Genomic DNA, 17,598 nt, shown 5'->3' with positions numbered 1-17,598 from the left:
CGCGACCGATACACCATTGCCTCATTGTCCCAGTGACGTATCCGAATGCTAGTCTTCCTGGATGATGGACATCTTCAACGACTTACGAATGTCCATAGGACGAACGGCGGGCGTTCTCCCGAGACAAACAGTTGAGTTGACAAGGCCTATGAGAAACAGTTAGCCTTTAGACTTGACTCAATGCGTACCCTTTCTCTTACACATAATAAGTCTCTCAACATCAATCTTGACCTTTGTCTCCCGTCTACTAGGCGTCTTCCATTGCTCCCCGGGTCCTTTGCCCTTCGGTGGTGGCGGCATGGCACCCATCGCCATACCCATCAAACCAGCGGGGCATGAAAATGAAGGAGGCTCGTCACTTTCTAGATCTTCCTCCACGAAGTTCCCGTTACCTGGCATGTCAGGAGGTGTAGTAGGCCCAGAACTTGTCTCGGAATCCGATGTTCGCTCAAACATGCTCATGTCGATATAGGCTGTGATGAAGTCTTTACCTGATGGAATAGTAACGCCGTAGCCGCGGAGACAAATCTCTATTTCGTCTGAATCGAAGAAATCTCCGTCATATTCGGGATCGATGATGCGTAACTGTGGGTTCAATCGTAGATCTCTGATCTGTTCGATGGACGGACCAAAGGGTCCCATGGAGAAGCCTGACATCTCGGATGGTCTGTAAGCCTCATGCTCCAAAGACCTGTTCCCAACAGGTAGATCACAATTACCGTAACCATGATCAGGAAAGAATGTCCCAGCACCGCCGACATTAGTGAACGGAAACCTCCAATTATTAAGCGTAGTCTCCTTTGACTTCCGAAGAGCCTCACCCAATCGACTACTGATCTCCTCCCTCGTCTCAAAATGCATGCAGAAGCCAAAGACCTTGCGATACCATGCAGGAGGCGCATGCCTCATAGACGCTAGAAGAAACGCCGCTTCCTGAGAGGCTCTGTGGTACCGGCGGCCGAAGTTTAGCTCTTGGTTTGCGTAGGACCGAGGGTTGGGGAGGGTAGAGTCCCATGTCGATCCAGGGAGTTGGTAGGTCATGTCGTAGAAGTGTGTTTGGGTGGTGGGGAGTTGGAAGTAGGAGGTTGCATCAAAGGAATAAGGTGTCGAATCAGAGTTGGGGTCGGAGTTTGATCTTGGCTGGGAGAGCATGGGATCGATTCGGTTGGTGGTGTAGTCCATCTGGCCGGTGCCATCCATCATGGGAAAGTCGAAGTCCTGGGCTTGCGGGATTGGCGGCGTCAGATCAGGTGAGACGTCGGCTGGAAGCTCGTCGAGAAGAGCATTCTCATCTACCTCTCGAGCACTGGACAGCAAGCTTATGGTCGACTGTTTGATATGCTCAATGATCTGTGGGTTATTCTTGACAGTATCTTGCTCAAGAATGACAGAAGTGAAGTTGATAAACTCCCTTCCCATATCCTCTTTGGACCTCTCTAGCTCTTCGACCTTCTGCTTCAGGATATCAATAGCAGACTCCTTACGCTGTCGATATGCGCGCTGTGCCATGCGATTCTGCATCCTTCGGCGCTAATACAGCTAGTTAGAAGACCACTTGATACTCGAAAGTCGTATCACTAATCATGCCGAGATGTCAAGTCACGGTGTACTCACGTTTGTCACCGATCCACCCTCCGGTACTTCAAGTGGCCTTCTTCCCCTTTTGGGCCCCGACCCCGTGTCTCCCGCATCAAGTGGCAGTACAGAGATACTATCCATTTCCGAGATAGAAGAACTCATGGCTTAATAGGAATACTCTGACAAGATGGTATGACGCAAGGTTTCATGGCACATTAGAGAAGCTGATCAGCGGGAGATATATTTCACCCAGACATCGAGATAGGAAACTGGTCTCTGCGGCGTTACGGCCCGTCGAGAGTTCAAAGTGCCAAACGTTGCTTTCAGCTGAGAGGTAAACCAATCATTTAGCGAAGAGTCACTGACTAAGTGATTACAGATCGGACTGATTGATCCGCATCTCCACCAAGACGCCGGCATGCAGCATAGACGCCGGCATTGGTTTGCAGCTGAAGACAATGTAGATTCCTACAACCATATTGTGAGCGGCATTCTTATTCACTGAACTCCCCTGACGTTGCAGTCTGCATGGATGCTCTATTCACATCTCTTGTCAAATCCCAGTATCGCAGTATATCCGGAGTTCAATTGCATTCCCTAGGTAAGAAGAGAATTATATTGAGACCGCCAGAATCTCACGTCAGATTTTGGGGTAAGATATGGTATGGCGACATACCGGTCAACCGTGGCTTCTCGTGTTCGAGACGCCGGCGTCTCGCTTTGGCTCTACGATAGCGCCGCGGGCGTTGTTGCACAAAGGTTGTACTCTCCCCAGCACCCTCCTGCCAGAATGAGGCCATACTCATTATCAAGCTTCTCTCATAATCTAGCCTAGAGTCTAATTGCTATAAGAATTGGTATCTGTTGGATAGTCGTCGTCGCTTGGTATTGCCTGTCGGGATTTTGGTATCGATACCCTGAAAACGTTGGATAGTCCTGGTGGGGTGTATCAGCCCTAAGATACAGGCCTAGGTCCCTATTGGAGAGCTGCTGGCAATGATGTGGCTGGTACATTTCAGCGTGCATTAGCGCCTGGGGACAAAACACTGGAGCCCGAGTACTGATGGGTCGGCTACCCGATTATACATGGTAATAGCAGTTCTCAGCCCCCAACCCTGCGTTCTTTCAACTGTTTTGGACATTAATAGGCTAAACAACGTCCATATCACCATCCCGTCACCTCCCTGGAGCATGGCTGAATTTAATCATTGGCAAGTGAAGTGCATTAAATGCTTAAAGCAATGGGGTTATCAAAGAATAAGCAGGAATTAATTCGAAAGAGTGGATCGGTTTTCAACGGAACAACTTTAAGCTTATTGGAGGAGTGAAAAGCGAAACTGGACTATTATAGAAAAGACTATTCTAATTAGGCATCTCCAGAACAGCCCTATATCTCATCTTGTTCTGCTCGACCAACTCAAAGACCTCCTTGATCGTCGACGCACCCTCGTGCTTAAAGATCTGAACCATGGGCTTGACACCATGACGTGCAGAGAACTCAAGCATCTCGTCGTGGATATTGCGCGATCCAACGAGGCTTGAAAAGACATGATATCCCTGGAAGAACATTGCTCCGGCACTGTGAGAGGGTCAATATCGGTCATGTTTGAGGGGCAGGCGAGTAACATACGGTAAGCTCAGAGGTCCGTGGACTGGGGCCGCAAGAGGGACAATGGTTCCATCTCTAGCGAGGAACTCCTTAGTCATGACCCTGCAGAAACATCATTAGCCAAGTCTTTCCGCGTAGTACTAAAGTACTTACTTATCCCAGTCAGGATATTTGGTTCCACAAATGACAAGAACGTCAATCGGCGCCGTAGCCGTATCAAACATGTTCTCAATGAGATGGAACTGCTTGGCGCCTAGCTGTCGTGCCTCATCCTCCTTGCTAGCGCTTGTGCTGTAAACAACAACATCGGCACCCATCTTATCCGCATACTGAATGGCGAGATGGCCAAGGCCACCGATGCCGAGAATGCCGACGCGCTTCTCGGCTGTCACTGTAGCCTTGAGAGCAGCGTACACAGTAGCGCCCGCGCACTGAAGAGGTGCAGCATGTTCACTGGCAAGACTATCAGGAATCTTGTGGAGATATGTCTCCTTGCCAATATAGTATGTACCAAAGGTACCATTGTCAAAGTCTCCTTCGCCAAATATCACACGCTCGTAGCAATAGATATCCCTTCCAGACAAACAGTATTTGCAGTGACCGCAAGCATCGCGGTGAAATCCACCACCTGCCCGATCACCGATCTCGAATTGTGTCACCAGCGAGCCAACTGACTCGACAATGCCAATTCCCTCGTGGCCAAGAGCTACAGGAGCTCCTAATTGGCAGAGCACGATGTCTGAATGGCACACACCACTGTGAGTCAAACGAATGAGAATTTCATGAGGACCAAGGTCAGGCAGCTTGACGGAGGATGGAGAGAAACCGCCGTTGCCATCGCCTGCGCGGTAGATGGTATGTTCTGTAGGGGTCATTTGATGCTAGAAAAGCGAGAGAAAGAATATTACGACTTGAAAGCAAGCGGCATGGAAGATGAATAGTATTGCCTTGTCAGTGAGGACGGTGGTGGAAGATATAGTCTAGAATATCCAAGCTCGGGATCAAGATAATCATTCTGATTTATAATGGCAAAGGGTTTCATTCAACCGAGACTTCCGTATATCAACTCTGAATACTATACAGCTACTTTAGATGATTACTACCTAAACACTATTGCATCAACGTCTCATGGCTTCTGCTAGTCGGGCATTTCTGTCATCGGCGGTGGTTACTAATCGTTCCCGGCCTCTGCAGGATGTACCAGCCAATTATATCGACCAGATGGCTATATTACTCACCAGTAGAAAAAAGACGACTGGGAGCAGCAGCGACATTTAGTGTCTACGTGAGGATCTGGTGACTATGGCAGCAAGACAACACAGATGTTAACTCTCTTCTATGATACTAATTCGAAAGATATGGTGGTGAAATATGTCAGACGGAATTGGCTGACTTGCGAATGGAACAGGCCGGAGCGTTCTTCTAAAGATCCCGACTAGCGTCGTAAGCTGTCGCGCCCGGCGATGTGCAGATGCCGGCGTCTTGATTGGGTTAGGAAAGGTGAGGTAATACAGTCAAGGGTATGATCACTAAGCAGCGCGCAGAATGCAATGGGACAGTGAGGGTATCACGAGAGGCAGTAAGCAACAACAGAATATTAAAATAGATAGATTGGCACCCTGTGTATCTGTATTGGAATTCAAGTTTCACTTTACTCAATATCAACAAAACTAAACTCAACCAATCTCATTCTTAAAAATGTCTTCGCCATTCAAGAAAATTCTCATCGTCGGAGCCACTGGCTCAATTGGCTCCATCATGTTAGACGCCCTAGTCAAAGAACCTTCCTTCACAGTCGCCGTCCTCCAACGCTCATCGTCGGCAGGCAAGCTTCCAGAAAACGTGCAAGTCATCAAAATCGACGATTCATACCCAACTGAAGCCCTTATCTCTGCTTTCACCGGCCAAGACGCCATTGTCAATTGCATGACTTCCTTAGCCGTCGCTGATCAACTCCGCTTCGTCGACGCTGCAGTCGCTGCGAAAGTTAAACGCTACGTTGCTTCCGAGTATGGTCTCAATAACAACAACCCTGACGCAAGAGCACTGAACTCCGTATTCCGAGAGAAGGGCCAAGTGCAGGATTATCTTCGCTTGAAGGAATCCGCTGGCCTCGAGTGGATGGCCATTGCTTGCGGCATGTGGCTCAAGTGGAGTGCCGTGCACGACTTTCTGGGAATGCATATCAAGGACAAGAGGTTTGTCATCTGGGATGATGGAGAAGGCTGGTTCAGCTGTACCACTGAAGCCAACACGGCTCTGGCAATGATCAACGCCCTGACCAAGAAATGGGAAGAGACAAAGAACAGAATTGTTTGGCTGAGTGACTTTGCTATCACTCAGAATATGCTCCTTGAGATCATTGAGAGCGTCAGCGGGGAAAAGCTGGCTGTTGAAAAGATTGATAGTGAGAAGATGATTAAAGAGAGCCAGGCTGCTGTGGCAGCTGGGAATCCTTACGCTGTTTATCATCTGATCGAGACGGGTTTTGTTACGGGGCGATTTGGGGGGCACCTTGAGAAGGAGGGGGAAATCATGAATGATTTATTGGGTCTACCGAAGCAGGACTTTGAGGAGGTTGTTCGTGCCGCTTTGAAGGCTGTCGAAGAGTCATGATTTTGTGCGTATAACTTCATGTATCAAAGATCCTGGATTCAGGTATGGGGGTTAATATTGGGGTATACCAGCTTATTTGAGACATCTTCTTTTCCGTTTAGTGAAATGACAGTTAAATACTGCCATTGTTAAATATGTCATTTATGACCGGGTAGGCTAGATCACATTCTATCCTTGGTGTGAAAAATAGTGAGATAGGCGGTAAGTTCAACATTGTAGCTACTTATCGTAAAAGTCGAATATGTGAACAAAGGTGGCTTTGCTTGACCGATCGCCAGAATCCGGACTTTTGGTTCCGATTGCAAGATGCAGACGTTGGAGCATAGAGGGACGGCTAGAGATACAGTACCAGGACAGGAATACAGGTTGCTACAGACTACTACTTTACAAAAGCAGGTCTCGTGAGACTAATAAGGCTGTATGAATATGCCTGGCTCATTCCATGACAGCAACCCAGCCTCAAAATATTTCGAGTTCACAAAATCGTCATCTAACATGAGATCAAGTTCCTCGTACATTTGCGGGATGAACGAGCTCATGTCTTCGGGCGGCCCCACGGTCTGGGTATCCATATCAACGTACTCCGACAACGGCGGTTCCATTCCTCCGTCAGAGAATAACGTGGATCTGTTCAACTGGTCTTCGATCCAGGAGAGGCCCGAGATAGAGAGATTGTCAGGCATGGCCGGAGATATCATGTCGGAATTTGCTTGCGTCAGTTCGCGTTTCAGTCGCGCTAGAATGGCGGAGAGGAGATGAGCTTGAGCTAAGACAGCGTTGTTCTGTGAATCAGAGTGGCCCATTGACTTGGCTGCAATGACGTATGCAGACGTAACTTGAGTAATCGTGTCAATGGCTTCGTTCTTCGAGGTTGATGACTCGTCAATATCTTGTCTTAAAAGCTTTGGGATCATCATGGTTGAATAGGCGATCATCAGGTGGGCTGTATCCCAAAGGTAGTAGATGATGTCTAACTCTCCCATTTCGATAGCCTGTCGCAGTACGCTCAATGCACTGCAGTAACAAACTCGAGCTGTATGAGTGATGAGATCATGCGGTGTAGATCTGCTTTCTGAGACGAGCATTCGATGTAGAAATACTGAGTTGAAGTAAAGACGCATGTAATCTCTAAAGAGGTAGATCAGGGGTGTTTGGAAAGTCTCCGGGTTGGGAACTGGATAATGTTAGGTACGGTTCTCCAGACTCTTGAGGTGCTTTCTATCTTACACGTATCGAATGCAGCCTGCCAATAGTCTCCCCATGCAGCAATCCTGTTATTAAAGTCATCCATATCCTTCTGAAACGTCTCGAAATCGAGTGATGACGGAGAAACACGAGAGTCGACACGAGTTCTCATCATGCTCTCATACACCTTACTGGCAATGCCTGTCAACTCATGGCCACCAACTGCCTTGCCATCTCCCAGTGGATATGTCCATTCTGTCAGGGCCATCCACTGCCTAGAGGCTACATGCTCCAGAACGATGGTTGTTGATAGAGGCCGGTCGGTGAAGTAGCTTGATCTGGTGACTGTAAGCTGAGCGCTCTGTGTCCATCCTGATTCAGAGGATCTTACGTCCGGTCAATGTTTCCCAGCGCCAGCCACACGCGATCTTTGTCTCTCCTTTGCCTCACTTGCAGCTCTCCCGACTCCTGAAGACCATGCGTGTCGTAAGAGACGCTTCGACGTGTCATGTTCCATTCTGCTGAAGCCGCCATCCGGAGTGCAAATCCGATCAGGGTGTAGCCCCTAGCATCGTTCGCGTCTTTCCAGTGATACATACAGATGATCGCCCAGATGTTCTCAATTGCCGAATTACAGGCCAGGAGAGCTCTGCCTAGAAGAGACTCGGCATGATCTCTTATGTGCCTATGAGACTCTGGTTGAAAGATCCGTGATGATATGGTGAGAATCATGGTGAACAGCAGGCTTGATCTGGATCTTGTGTATGAGAATGTGTAAAGGCTGGGATCGAGTAGTCCAACAAGGCAGTTGAAGTGCTTGAAGAACCTGCACAGATCAGCGAGCGAACCCCTCATAAGCCATATCATACATACCCTTCGTACAGATTCTGTGCGGATGGTCGACTAATGAGTCCCATATCAACGGGGTCATACTTCCCCGTCGTGTTCACTGCTTCTGGCAAACTCTGCTGGAGTATGCCCAAAGGGCTTGTAGGCTCTCCCTCCACTGGCCGATCTGGATTCATAGCCGCACCCAGTGACAAACCCCGAGTGTCCTGATAATTCGTGACAAAGGAAGCCGGTGTAAACGGGGACTGACCGGACCTGGAAGACGCGGAGACTGACTCAGGAGCTCGATTCTGATAAGAATTCCTCCAGTTTGGTAGGTCAGGGGCCTGGAATACTTGAGTATCTGAGAGGCGCTGTGATCCTGAGGACCCAGAAGCTAGTCCGTCCTCGATAGCCTCTTCTGAGGGACGTGTCCGGTCTTCCCTGGTGGGGATGTCAACTACATCACTTTGTTACGTGGTCTTGCCTACCTTCTCCCTGACACATCTCTCCTCCAGAGGCCCCTGCGATGCGATTCAAATACACATTGTCTCCTCAGTCTCTGACACCGATCACACACAGCAGCTGCCGGATCTGAAGTAACACACTTCATCTTCGACCGCCGACATGGCGTACAAGCGACTCCATGAAGTCTATACCCCTGTCAGCTCTCCTGTCTCATCCCCTTCGAGTATCACTTACCGTCGTTGCGCTTGCTGCACACTCTGATCAGCCATAGCCAAAATAAATCTCGAAATATCCTATATACTTGAAAACGAATTTTCGTATAGAAATATGCTGACAAGTCGATTTTAAAGGGATCTAAGCGTATTTTGGTAACACAGCTATTTGCGGCGTGAGTTGCGGGCATTGCGGCGATTGTGCATCGCGCTAAGCCCTGCCACGCTCAGCTAAGCGGCATTCCCAGCTGATTAGTGAACAAAAACCGCTGGAAGTTATGCAATCTGGCCGTCTTTCCTTCACCGGAGTGATTTTGTGATTATTCCTCGCGACGTCATTATGGACGCCTTCCATGATTTTGAGTATGAGGGGATCGCGATCGTGGGAATTGTATTTGTCAGTGGTCAAGGCAGACGCAATCGCAGCACCATCGTTGAGGTGCGCTCGGGCGAGTTATGAATCGTACCCGGGGTCATGTTATGTGTTTTCTTATGGTCCGAGTCGCTGGGTCTTGGCAGTCGAGTCATCATCAATGCTGCCTTGGAAGGTGAGCAATCTTCGAGGCATCAGTAATCAACCACCGTGACAAGTAAATTCCATCGAGATGAAGTGTTCAGAATGATAAGAAAAAATTGCTTTGCCGTGCAGGCGGACGTACTCTTTTTGACACAGAGTTCCTCATTCATAATCATTCCGCCTTTCTGTTGACACATTCGACAGGGGTGATCTACCAATCACAATATTGCTAGTACATGCCACCAGGATCTATTGGCTGATTGGTCTTAGCCGGCCGGTGTCTTGAGATGGACCACTCCACCAAGACGCCGATGACAAGGGTCAGGTCTTATCTTATCGGTTATCTTTCATCTTACTTATCTCAGTGTTGTAAATCATGAATATGTGTATTGGACTTGCGAGACAAGCATGCGGCTACCTAAACAGCTTTGGTTCAGTAAGGTAACAATCCGGATTGAGATATATATGTGATTTGGATTAGGTTATAATTATTGAGGGGAATGTGTGTTTTTGAAGACATCCGTGATCAGCCACGAAAATACTGTCTTGGTGATGATAGGCGATCAATCTGGTACCTTATTGCTAGACATTCTTTGCTCTGATCAGGGCTTTAAATTACAATTAGTTCTTAAGCTGTGAAGAAGAGACTATTTGACTATATACATACAGGATTAATGTCAGTACGACCGCAATGAATCGCTGAATATTCGCCAAATAATGTACTTACCCTAGGGCCTATCAATGGTGTCCGTGGAATGTTGTTCTGGATAAATATGCACTAGTGGGATAACAGCTTAGTTTCGGTCTCTCCACATTTAATAATCATCTCGCAGAAAGTTGCTCACAATTGAGATAAAGTATTGCCGGCATATTGCCGACTCCATCCTGTCTGTGGCTGCTTACTTGATGTTGGTAATCGGGGGAACGCATCATTCTTTGGCGGAGATTCTCATATCATTTCCCTCATACCACCTAGATATCCAAGAAGGATTGAGAGTGGAAAGTCTTTGCGAGCAGCATAGTGTCATATCTCTGCGCCATCGAAATGCCATCTCTGGGATGCGGAACCTGTCGAGGTTCGCCCTGTCAGCCCCCTGTACTTCACGCTACTAACAGAACTGATAGCGCGTAAAGTGCGCTGTGACCAAGCCTATCCGAAATGTAATCGATGCATCAAATCAGGACGTCACTGTAAGGGCTACGGCATGCAGTTGTCTTGGCCGCGCTGGAATGATACTCGACGGGCTATAGTTGGTCCTAGACCGCTTCTTAGAGGTAGACAAGCCGAGAATCGATTGGTGAATACTACCTTTGCAGATATTAAGCTGCACGATGTAGTATCTATGTCGAGTAAGACTTATGGAGTTCATATGCTAGGACTGCCTGAAGTGTCCTTTGGTCCTTCTGATGCAAGTTCCCTTGAGGCATCAGGGCCACTATCATTGATCAAAGGGCCGGCAGTGGGACCCATAGCTCGACTTGGCCCAGCCGATCAGGAATCTTTTCAGTACTGTAAGTCTAATCGACCAGTGCATACCAGCATGCTCCTTGGGAATAGCTTTCACTTACTCCAGCCAGTCATACAGACAGCTTCATACTCCATCACGTCTTTTGGCCATGATGCTCCAAGGGTCCGGGAACTGTTAATCCAGATAGCCCTTTCGGACTTTTCACCTTCATCTACAGCAGTTCTGAAATCTGCTCTAGCACTCGCATCCTTCCATCGCGCCAACCCACCCCAAACAACCGCCCAGTATAAAGTAGCCGCTCTGCGAAAACTAGCAGGGTCAACACAAGGTCGCATCAGTGTTACCGATTCAGCCTGCCACATAGCAGCTGGCATGATACTGAGCACGCTAGAGGTACGGGTTGCACCCTCCAAGAAGGGACGCTCTAACACCTGCATTAGATACAGCAAAACTCCATGAAGTCAAGCCATTGGCTATGGTATGCTTGTGGCGCTGCCAAGATCGTCAAGACAGCTGGGCTAGATGTGGATAACCTCGACCACGATACAGCTGCTCTTGTGGGCTGGGTACACTATTATAATACTTTATCTAGGTTCAGCCTGCGCCACTGGCAGCCACATATCACGCTTGATCCCGATGACGCTGCTGATTCGTTTCATCCAGTTGTATGCGGTAACGGACAGGTACGCACCCTCCACTACTGAGCGGAGCTAGCTAACAGGATATTTCTTGAAGCCCGAGAGTCTTACAGGAGCGCCGCATGAGATATTATACCTTCTGTCAGAAGCTTTCAACGCCGTGACAGTGCCTTCCGACCCGCGTTATGAAACTAAGGCTCATAGAAGCCATCTCGAAATACTAGATTGGAAGCTGCGCAACCTTGAGAAGAAGGTGCCGGACAACAACGCTTCTGCTGATACAACACATCCAGGATTTGATCTGGTGGTCGAGCTGTACCGTTTATCTACTCTGATCTATCTCAGGCGAGCTTCCGCAGGAATTCTCCAACTAGATCAAAAGTTCACAACGTGGGTCGGACAGGCATTTGAATTGCTTGAACAACTACCTGCCTGTCAATGGCCATTCCCTTTGCTTGTCTTTGGCTGCGAGGCAGAAAGCGATAGGCAAAGGACGATCATTCTGGAAGTTATGGAGAGGACGACTGAAAACATGCAGTATAGAAACATTGCGACTGTTAAAAGGGTTGTTGAAACGGTCTGGGTGCAAAAGGACTTGTATACGGAAGATATGAATTATGTTCGGAAGTTGGGTGTTATTCTGAGCTCGACTCATAAGTCGGTACCAGCGTTTATATAAACCAAAGGTATTAACCCAAAACATCTAAATTATACCCTCCAACAGCAGTTGAACCACAGAACTCAGTGAGTTGATATGTGTATTATTACTTGCATAAATGCCAGCATCAGCTGAGGTTTGGGGCGCTATTGTTGGCAATGTTGTAAGCGGACTTGGGTCAGAAATCTTCCCAAGCTCGCAAAGAGTTGCAGAGTCAGAACGGAGCTGGAGAGACTTGGGAAAAGATTTATAATGAGTTTTTGGTTACATTTCCTCTTCAAATGCTGATTACAGCTGTGAAGCCCACGATAAATGCGACTTTGGCGTATGTGGCGTACGATAGGCCTTTGGTGCAGGGCAACTTTTTGCGAGAGCCCCACTATAACCTCCACCAACTCGCTGACCAAGAGGCGCATCGCGGGCAGGGTCAATCCGAATTACAAAGCACCAATAGTTCCCATAGCATTTCATGAGTGACACTGTAACTCAAGAACAATATATATATGGCTGTCGTGTTCGCCATGGATTTAAGATTTAATATTAGAGACAAATAAGTTTCCTTAACCATTACATCACTTCAATCCACCTACTCTCGAACAAACATCACAATGCCATCTTATCTGATCACCGGAACATCCCGAGGCCTTGGTGTAAGTCTCACAGATCCAACTTCCCGGCTACAACATTAACAATTCTTTAGTTCGAGTTCGTTCGTCAATTGTCTGCTGACTCAAACAACACCGTCATTGGTTTCGTCCGCAACAAAAAGGCAACTGAAGAGAAGATTCAGCGTGAATTATCTGGACGATCCAACATTCATACCATCCAAGGCGAGATCCAAAACCTTGAGTCGGTAAAGGTATGCAACCAATTTGCCTCTTCACCAAACTTCACGCTGACCACAGGAGCAGAACTTGGTCAAAGAGGTAGCCAAGATCACAGGCGGTAGCCTTGACTATATCATCGCCAACGCTGCTCTTCAATCCGAGTGGTCTGCCCATAACCCCATCGGCGTTCTGTAAGTTCACTCCCGTGCTCTGTACATCTCAGTTGCTTACAGTTCAGGGGCGAGGAGCCTGAGAGACTTGAGGAAGACATGCTCGAGTCCTTCAAGATCAACACTCTTGGAAACATCCACCTGTTCAACCTAGCCCTCCCACTCATCCGCAAGGGCCAAGCTAAGAAAATCATCGCCATCTCGTCGGGCATGGCCGATCCCGAGTTTATTACAAACTTCTCTATCAGTGACGGGGCCCCTTACACCATTAGCAAGGGCGCACTTAATATCGCCGTTGCCAAGTTCGATGCCCAGTATAGGAAGGAGGGTATCTTGTTCATGGCTGTCTCTCCTGGTCTTGTTGCCACCCAGGACACGTCCAACTGTAGGTCTATGGTATCAATGACTCCTTTACTTCAAATGCTGATGAGAAACAGACACGGAAGAGCAGCTTCAGGGAGTTCGTGACATGGTTGCTGCTTTCAAAGGCTACGCGCCTGATTGGGAGGGTGCCATTTCTCCCGAAGAATCTGCCACGGCAGTCCTTTCTGTCATCAACAAGGCCAGTATTGAGGCGGGCAATGGAGGTTCTTTCGTCTCGCACTACGGAAACAAGCAGTGGCTTTAAATCCGGAAACTGGTATCCTGGCAGATACAAATGGCTCAAAAGGGGGTCGTTCAGCTCCGGGTTTCTGGCGAGACTTATCTAGGCTGGGATGTTGCGGGGTGGCACAAACCCGCTATCGATATTCGTGGAAGCTCGCAATCCAACCTGGAAGTGGAAATATATTTAGATGACCTGCAGTAAAGTTGGAAACAGCAATGGGATAAACCGTATTGAGCTGTCTTTTAGTCATCTGCTGCCCTGCAATTAATGCTCTGCCCACTCGCCAGTAGTTATCCGCGTACATCTCAAATATGACAATGAACCGAGTAAAGAGTCGCTAGAGATAAGCGAAAGACCTAGCGACTCAGCAGCCTCGAGTCAGTGCCAAGATGGGATGGTCCAGATTTCCTCTCAGATAGTTAGCAAAGGCCAAGTGGAACCTCGGCCACGTTTGAAGGTCGGACAACTTGATCAATGCGATTAAGAGTGACAAAAGCCCTGGTAAGCCCCCCTGCGGACTAAACACGAGGCGAACCGCAGCCAGAAATCCGCCTGCATTAGTACTTACGGGCCAAGAGCCTCGACAGATGAAAAGGATGAGCTGTCACCTGCAGAGGCAACAAGCCCACACGAAGCTACTGCAGGTTTCAAAGCTTGGTCGCAATCCTGGCGAGATGACTAGATGGGATTCGTTGATCGTGGATAGGGGCTGCAGCACGACGGGAACGCCCACTTTCCGTAATCCGAAGAAGTCTAGGTGTCTCGATGAGAGATAAGTGGCCGCGTTGCACGAAGTCATCGATCAACAATACCATAATCCCAAAGTTGGGTAGTGTTTACAGTCTAACGTGATCTAATTACCTCTATGGTTGGTGAATATACTGATGATACAAATTAATTGAACAATCAATAAATGCCTCAATTTGCCTCAGCACCCAACAATGACATGGGATACTTTTGTCACAGCTATCGAGATCCCCATCATGCAGCCATGGTGCCTAAGCTAATGCGGGTCATTAACAATAGTGTTGCGATCGTGGCTCCAACTACCAGTAGCACCCGGGTTCCCAGGGTCAGTATTGCCCTTGCAAAACAATACACTCCATGAAGAGTTATAAATATCGTATGCAACTTCATGACCTTTATCACTTCAGTCACCTCGACTACGCGTCTGCCGCTCCCAGGCTGCAATAACGAGACTCATGAGTGGGGAATAGCGCAGGGTCGCTGTCTAGCCAGAGTTTAATTCTTGACCTGACAGGGACAGTATGATTCAGACACTAACGCTAGGGAGATGAATCTCCGGGACCGCCCGGTGCACGGTTGACAGGGGGGTAAGACCGCTGAAAGGGTGAAGGAGCGTAGAGTTTAGGACTGGTCACATGAATGTGGCAGCGACATGCTTCTGGTCAGTCTCATATCATAGTTTATGATTTCATGTTTGCTTCCAACAAAACACAACAGTGCAGATAAGCGGATGAGAAAATGATAGAACAACGTCACTAAAAAGTCAAGACCGGGACTTTGTTTTTCGACCTTTATCCCTTGCGCCTATATCAGTCCGCCAAGATGCCCGACAACACCGAGAACCCGAAAGGTCTGAAAAGCCTGCCCTAATTGATACACTTACACTGTTACTGAGAACTATTAGAAGATCCAGAAGATATGAGCATTAAGGCTAATGAGGAGGCTAAAGAATATCTAAGCTACTTGGAGGCTGAAGTCCAGAGACTTAAGTACGAAGAGGAGCGGGATCAGTTGATTTCGGAGCTGGTTGAACGAAATGAGTTTCTGGAAAAGGAGATACAACGGTTGAAGGAACAGATAAAGAACTCGAGCGATGGAAAGGAACAAGAGACTAAGAAATAAGTGGCCTTGATGAATTATAAATCACTTTGTTACATGGAGGTTTTTAACTGTAAGCTCCCGCTGCTACTTTTACGCTTTGCAACATAGGCTGCGCTAAGAGGTTCAAGAGTTGCGGATAACTTCCTTCCTAGGCTGAAATGCAGCTAATCTCCTTAGCACCATTCGGTAGACATGAAAATCTAACCTACAGCACATGGCTGGCTAGCTGGATCAGAAACGTAACCGATGCTCTCCTGATAATAGCAGCATGACTTGAGACTTCAAGCACGGTTTCTCAGCGCTCGAAGAATGCTGGGATCTAAAGAGGCCGCGCAGTCCACGATTATGCAACCTTAACTCAGAATGTCGAATCCTCCAACATCCACGAGCAGGATGATTATCGTTTACTCTATTCTGAGTTTAGACATGGAGATTTAGAGTTTACTGTGAAGCGCACCTATGACAGATACCACGTCTAGGTGGTGTCAAAACGCGTCTGACGTGAGGGATCGGATATTGTAGGGCGAATGTTAATTCCCACGTCACACGTATCTTAACATCTAAGGCACCCCTCAAGCAGGACGGTCGATCAAGAAGAGCATGTTTCTGTATTGGCCCGGTATTCAAAACCATGTCATCTCTTAGTTCGATAATCGAACCTTGGATGATTTTGTACGCGAAGGCTCGGAGCGACGTCTCCGGAGAATAGAATACTTCTGACAGGAGGACCCGCTAGCACCATACTTTCACGTCAGGCGTTCTTTGACGCCCTGGGCCCCCTAAACCAAATTAGAATACGAGATGTGCTGTCTGAAGAGCAGCGCCACGCCATAGCGTCGCGCGTATAGTCATTGGTGTGGATGGAGGTCTGAGCACTGAACTCCACAAAATGGATTATTGAACTGTTGTGCCTGGCTACGGCCTGGAGCCAACGAAGCCACTTCTCAAAGAGATTGCTAACTTCACAGAAGCCCTAATCTTGGACTCAGGCATACAAATGATTAGCTGTGCAGAAAGGGACATTGATGGTATGATCAGTGGATATCAGACATGACCGTAAGTAACGCCCAATGGTGAGATTGCCTCCTGTACTCATAGAGCGGGTGAAGAGTCTAGGATACCCTCTTGACATTGACTCTTCCTAAATTCGAGTATGGAAGTTGCTGCACTCCATACGCATCTGCGTTCATAACCATTTATCTTGCCTCCAGAAGTACGTCGGAACGATTCAAAATCCTACCTCCCACCGAGAGCAGAACGATCATATTCACAGGACTGAACTCGTCTCGGTCGCCTTCGGCATCTTGATCAAGGTTGATGCTTTCTTGCCAGCCGTTCGAAAGCTACAAAAGAGCCAGGCCTGTCGCAATCCTACCAGCATCGAGTTCCCCGATCCTCTCGAGAATGAAAGCGAAACATGATCCTTCTCCTCCATCACAGCTGTTGATATGTCGCAAAAAGAACCTGGTAGTCCCTCGACGACAAGTTCAACAGATGTTAACATGTTGCCCAACACGCTGCTACCCGCGTCAAGCTTGACCGGAACGCAAAACGTCGACCCCGACCGAAAAGACACAAGAGAACCATCGGAACCCGGGATAATATCCAGGTCTGGTGTGCAACCGGAGCGAGAACTGGTGCACTAAGGTGATGAGATGTAGCTCCAGGCCTTGCAAGACCGGGCCTCTGTCACAGGTCCATCGTTGATCAGCAGAGCGCAAGTTACCCAGTGTTCCCTACAGGCTCTCGTAAGTAACCTTGCAGAGTGTGAGCTCACAACTATTCGAGAACAATTCGTCTCGGCATTCTTCCGAACATGGGAACTCCTCTGTACAGTAAAGGAACTACTATCTGCCTCGATTAAGAGGTTCGAAGCTGCTTAGTACTCTGAAGCATCTAGGAGACGAATGATACAGATTCAGGGTTGTTGAGCTATTAGGGCTTTATTTTTAAACCATTCATAACTTATTTAAAGCTTTCATTGAACTAAAAGCCTAGCCCTAATTATTATCAAGTCTTTAATTAACTTTACTACTAAATGCTATTACCCTATTTAACCTTTTTATTCTTATAACTCTTTAAATAGTATAACTATCTTATTTAATAACTTATCCTATATAAGAATAATTTATCCTTTCTTATAGGTTTATTATTTTATATTTTCTTTATATATTTTCTATAACGTACACGATAAGCATGCCGATCAGACAAGCATGCCGATCAAAAATCTCAACCTTCTTTAAATAAATCGCAATAAAAGCACCATAAACCATCTAATTAATTGATTCTAGTTACTATACTCATCTCCAGAGGCCTCAATTCCCTCCTGACAGGTTCTTGCATTATGTCCGGTCTTACCGCAATTTCC

General features: G+C 47.6%; 7 protein-coding genes across 7 annotated transcripts; 4 read left to right on the top strand and 3 right to left on the bottom strand.

The window, feature by feature from the left end:
- Positions 1 to 48: 48 nt before the first annotated feature.
- Positions 49 to 1,521, bottom strand: FOIG_09920 (uncharacterized protein; the record flags this gene model as incomplete). Its single annotated transcript, XM_031210207.1, has 2 exons — positions 49 to 146; positions 201 to 1,521. The coding sequence occupies 2 exons, from the start codon at positions 1,519 to 1,521 to the stop codon at positions 49 to 51; spliced, it is 1,419 nt and encodes a 472-aa protein (XP_031059685.1).
- Positions 1,522 to 2,940: 1,419 nt separating this feature from the next.
- Positions 2,941 to 4,062, bottom strand: FOIG_09919 (uncharacterized protein; the record flags this gene model as incomplete). The annotated part of the gene is made up of 3 exons (XM_031210206.1): positions 2,941 to 3,157; positions 3,209 to 3,289; positions 3,341 to 4,062. The coding sequence occupies 3 exons, from the start codon at positions 4,060 to 4,062 to the stop codon at positions 2,941 to 2,943; spliced, it is 1,020 nt and encodes a 339-aa protein (XP_031059684.1).
- Positions 4,063 to 4,885: 823 nt separating this feature from the next.
- Positions 4,886 to 5,803, top strand: FOIG_09918 (uncharacterized protein; the record flags this gene model as incomplete). The annotated part of the gene is made up of 1 exon (XM_031210205.1): positions 4,886 to 5,803. One exon carries the CDS (start codon positions 4,886 to 4,888, stop codon positions 5,801 to 5,803), a length of 918 nt encoding a protein of 305 aa, XP_031059683.1.
- Positions 5,804 to 6,210: 407 nt separating this feature from the next.
- On the bottom strand, positions 6,211 to 7,720 carry FOIG_09917 (uncharacterized protein; the record flags this gene model as incomplete). The annotated part of the gene is made up of 3 exons (XM_031210204.1): positions 6,211 to 6,977; positions 7,031 to 7,326; positions 7,380 to 7,720. 3 exons carry the CDS (start codon positions 7,718 to 7,720, stop codon positions 6,211 to 6,213), a joined length of 1,404 nt encoding a protein of 467 aa, XP_031059682.1.
- Positions 7,721 to 10,554: 2,834 nt separating this feature from the next.
- FOIG_09916 (uncharacterized protein) lies at positions 10,555 to 11,799 on the top strand (the record flags this gene model as incomplete). The annotated part of the gene is made up of 3 exons (XM_031210203.1): positions 10,555 to 10,875; positions 10,923 to 11,165; positions 11,218 to 11,799. 3 exons carry the CDS (start codon positions 10,555 to 10,557, stop codon positions 11,797 to 11,799), a joined length of 1,146 nt encoding a protein of 381 aa, XP_031059681.1.
- Positions 11,800 to 12,386: 587 nt separating this feature from the next.
- On the top strand, positions 12,387 to 13,403 carry FOIG_09915 (uncharacterized protein; the record flags this gene model as incomplete). The annotated part of the gene is made up of 5 exons (XM_031210202.1): positions 12,387 to 12,428; positions 12,479 to 12,637; positions 12,690 to 12,796; positions 12,844 to 13,160; positions 13,213 to 13,403. The coding sequence occupies 5 exons, from the start codon at positions 12,387 to 12,389 to the stop codon at positions 13,401 to 13,403; spliced, it is 816 nt and encodes a 271-aa protein (XP_031059680.1).
- A 1,548-nt stretch (positions 13,404 to 14,951) lies between these two features.
- Positions 14,952 to 15,251, top strand: FOIG_09914 (uncharacterized protein; the record flags this gene model as incomplete). The annotated part of the gene is made up of 2 exons (XM_031210201.1): positions 14,952 to 14,979; positions 15,034 to 15,251. The coding sequence occupies 2 exons, from the start codon at positions 14,952 to 14,954 to the stop codon at positions 15,249 to 15,251; spliced, it is 246 nt and encodes an 81-aa protein (XP_031059679.1).
- Positions 15,252 to 17,598: the final 2,347 nt, after the last annotated feature.

Source organism: Fusarium odoratissimum, assembly GCF_000260195.1.
Source record: "Fusarium odoratissimum NRRL 54006 unplaced genomic scaffold supercont1.17, whole genome shotgun sequence".
In the NCBI taxonomy this organism is placed as follows: domain Eukaryota; kingdom Fungi; phylum Ascomycota; class Sordariomycetes; order Hypocreales; family Nectriaceae; genus Fusarium; species Fusarium odoratissimum.
Note: the sequence above shows the minus strand (reverse complement) of the source record. Positions and strands in the feature narration are given on the sequence as shown.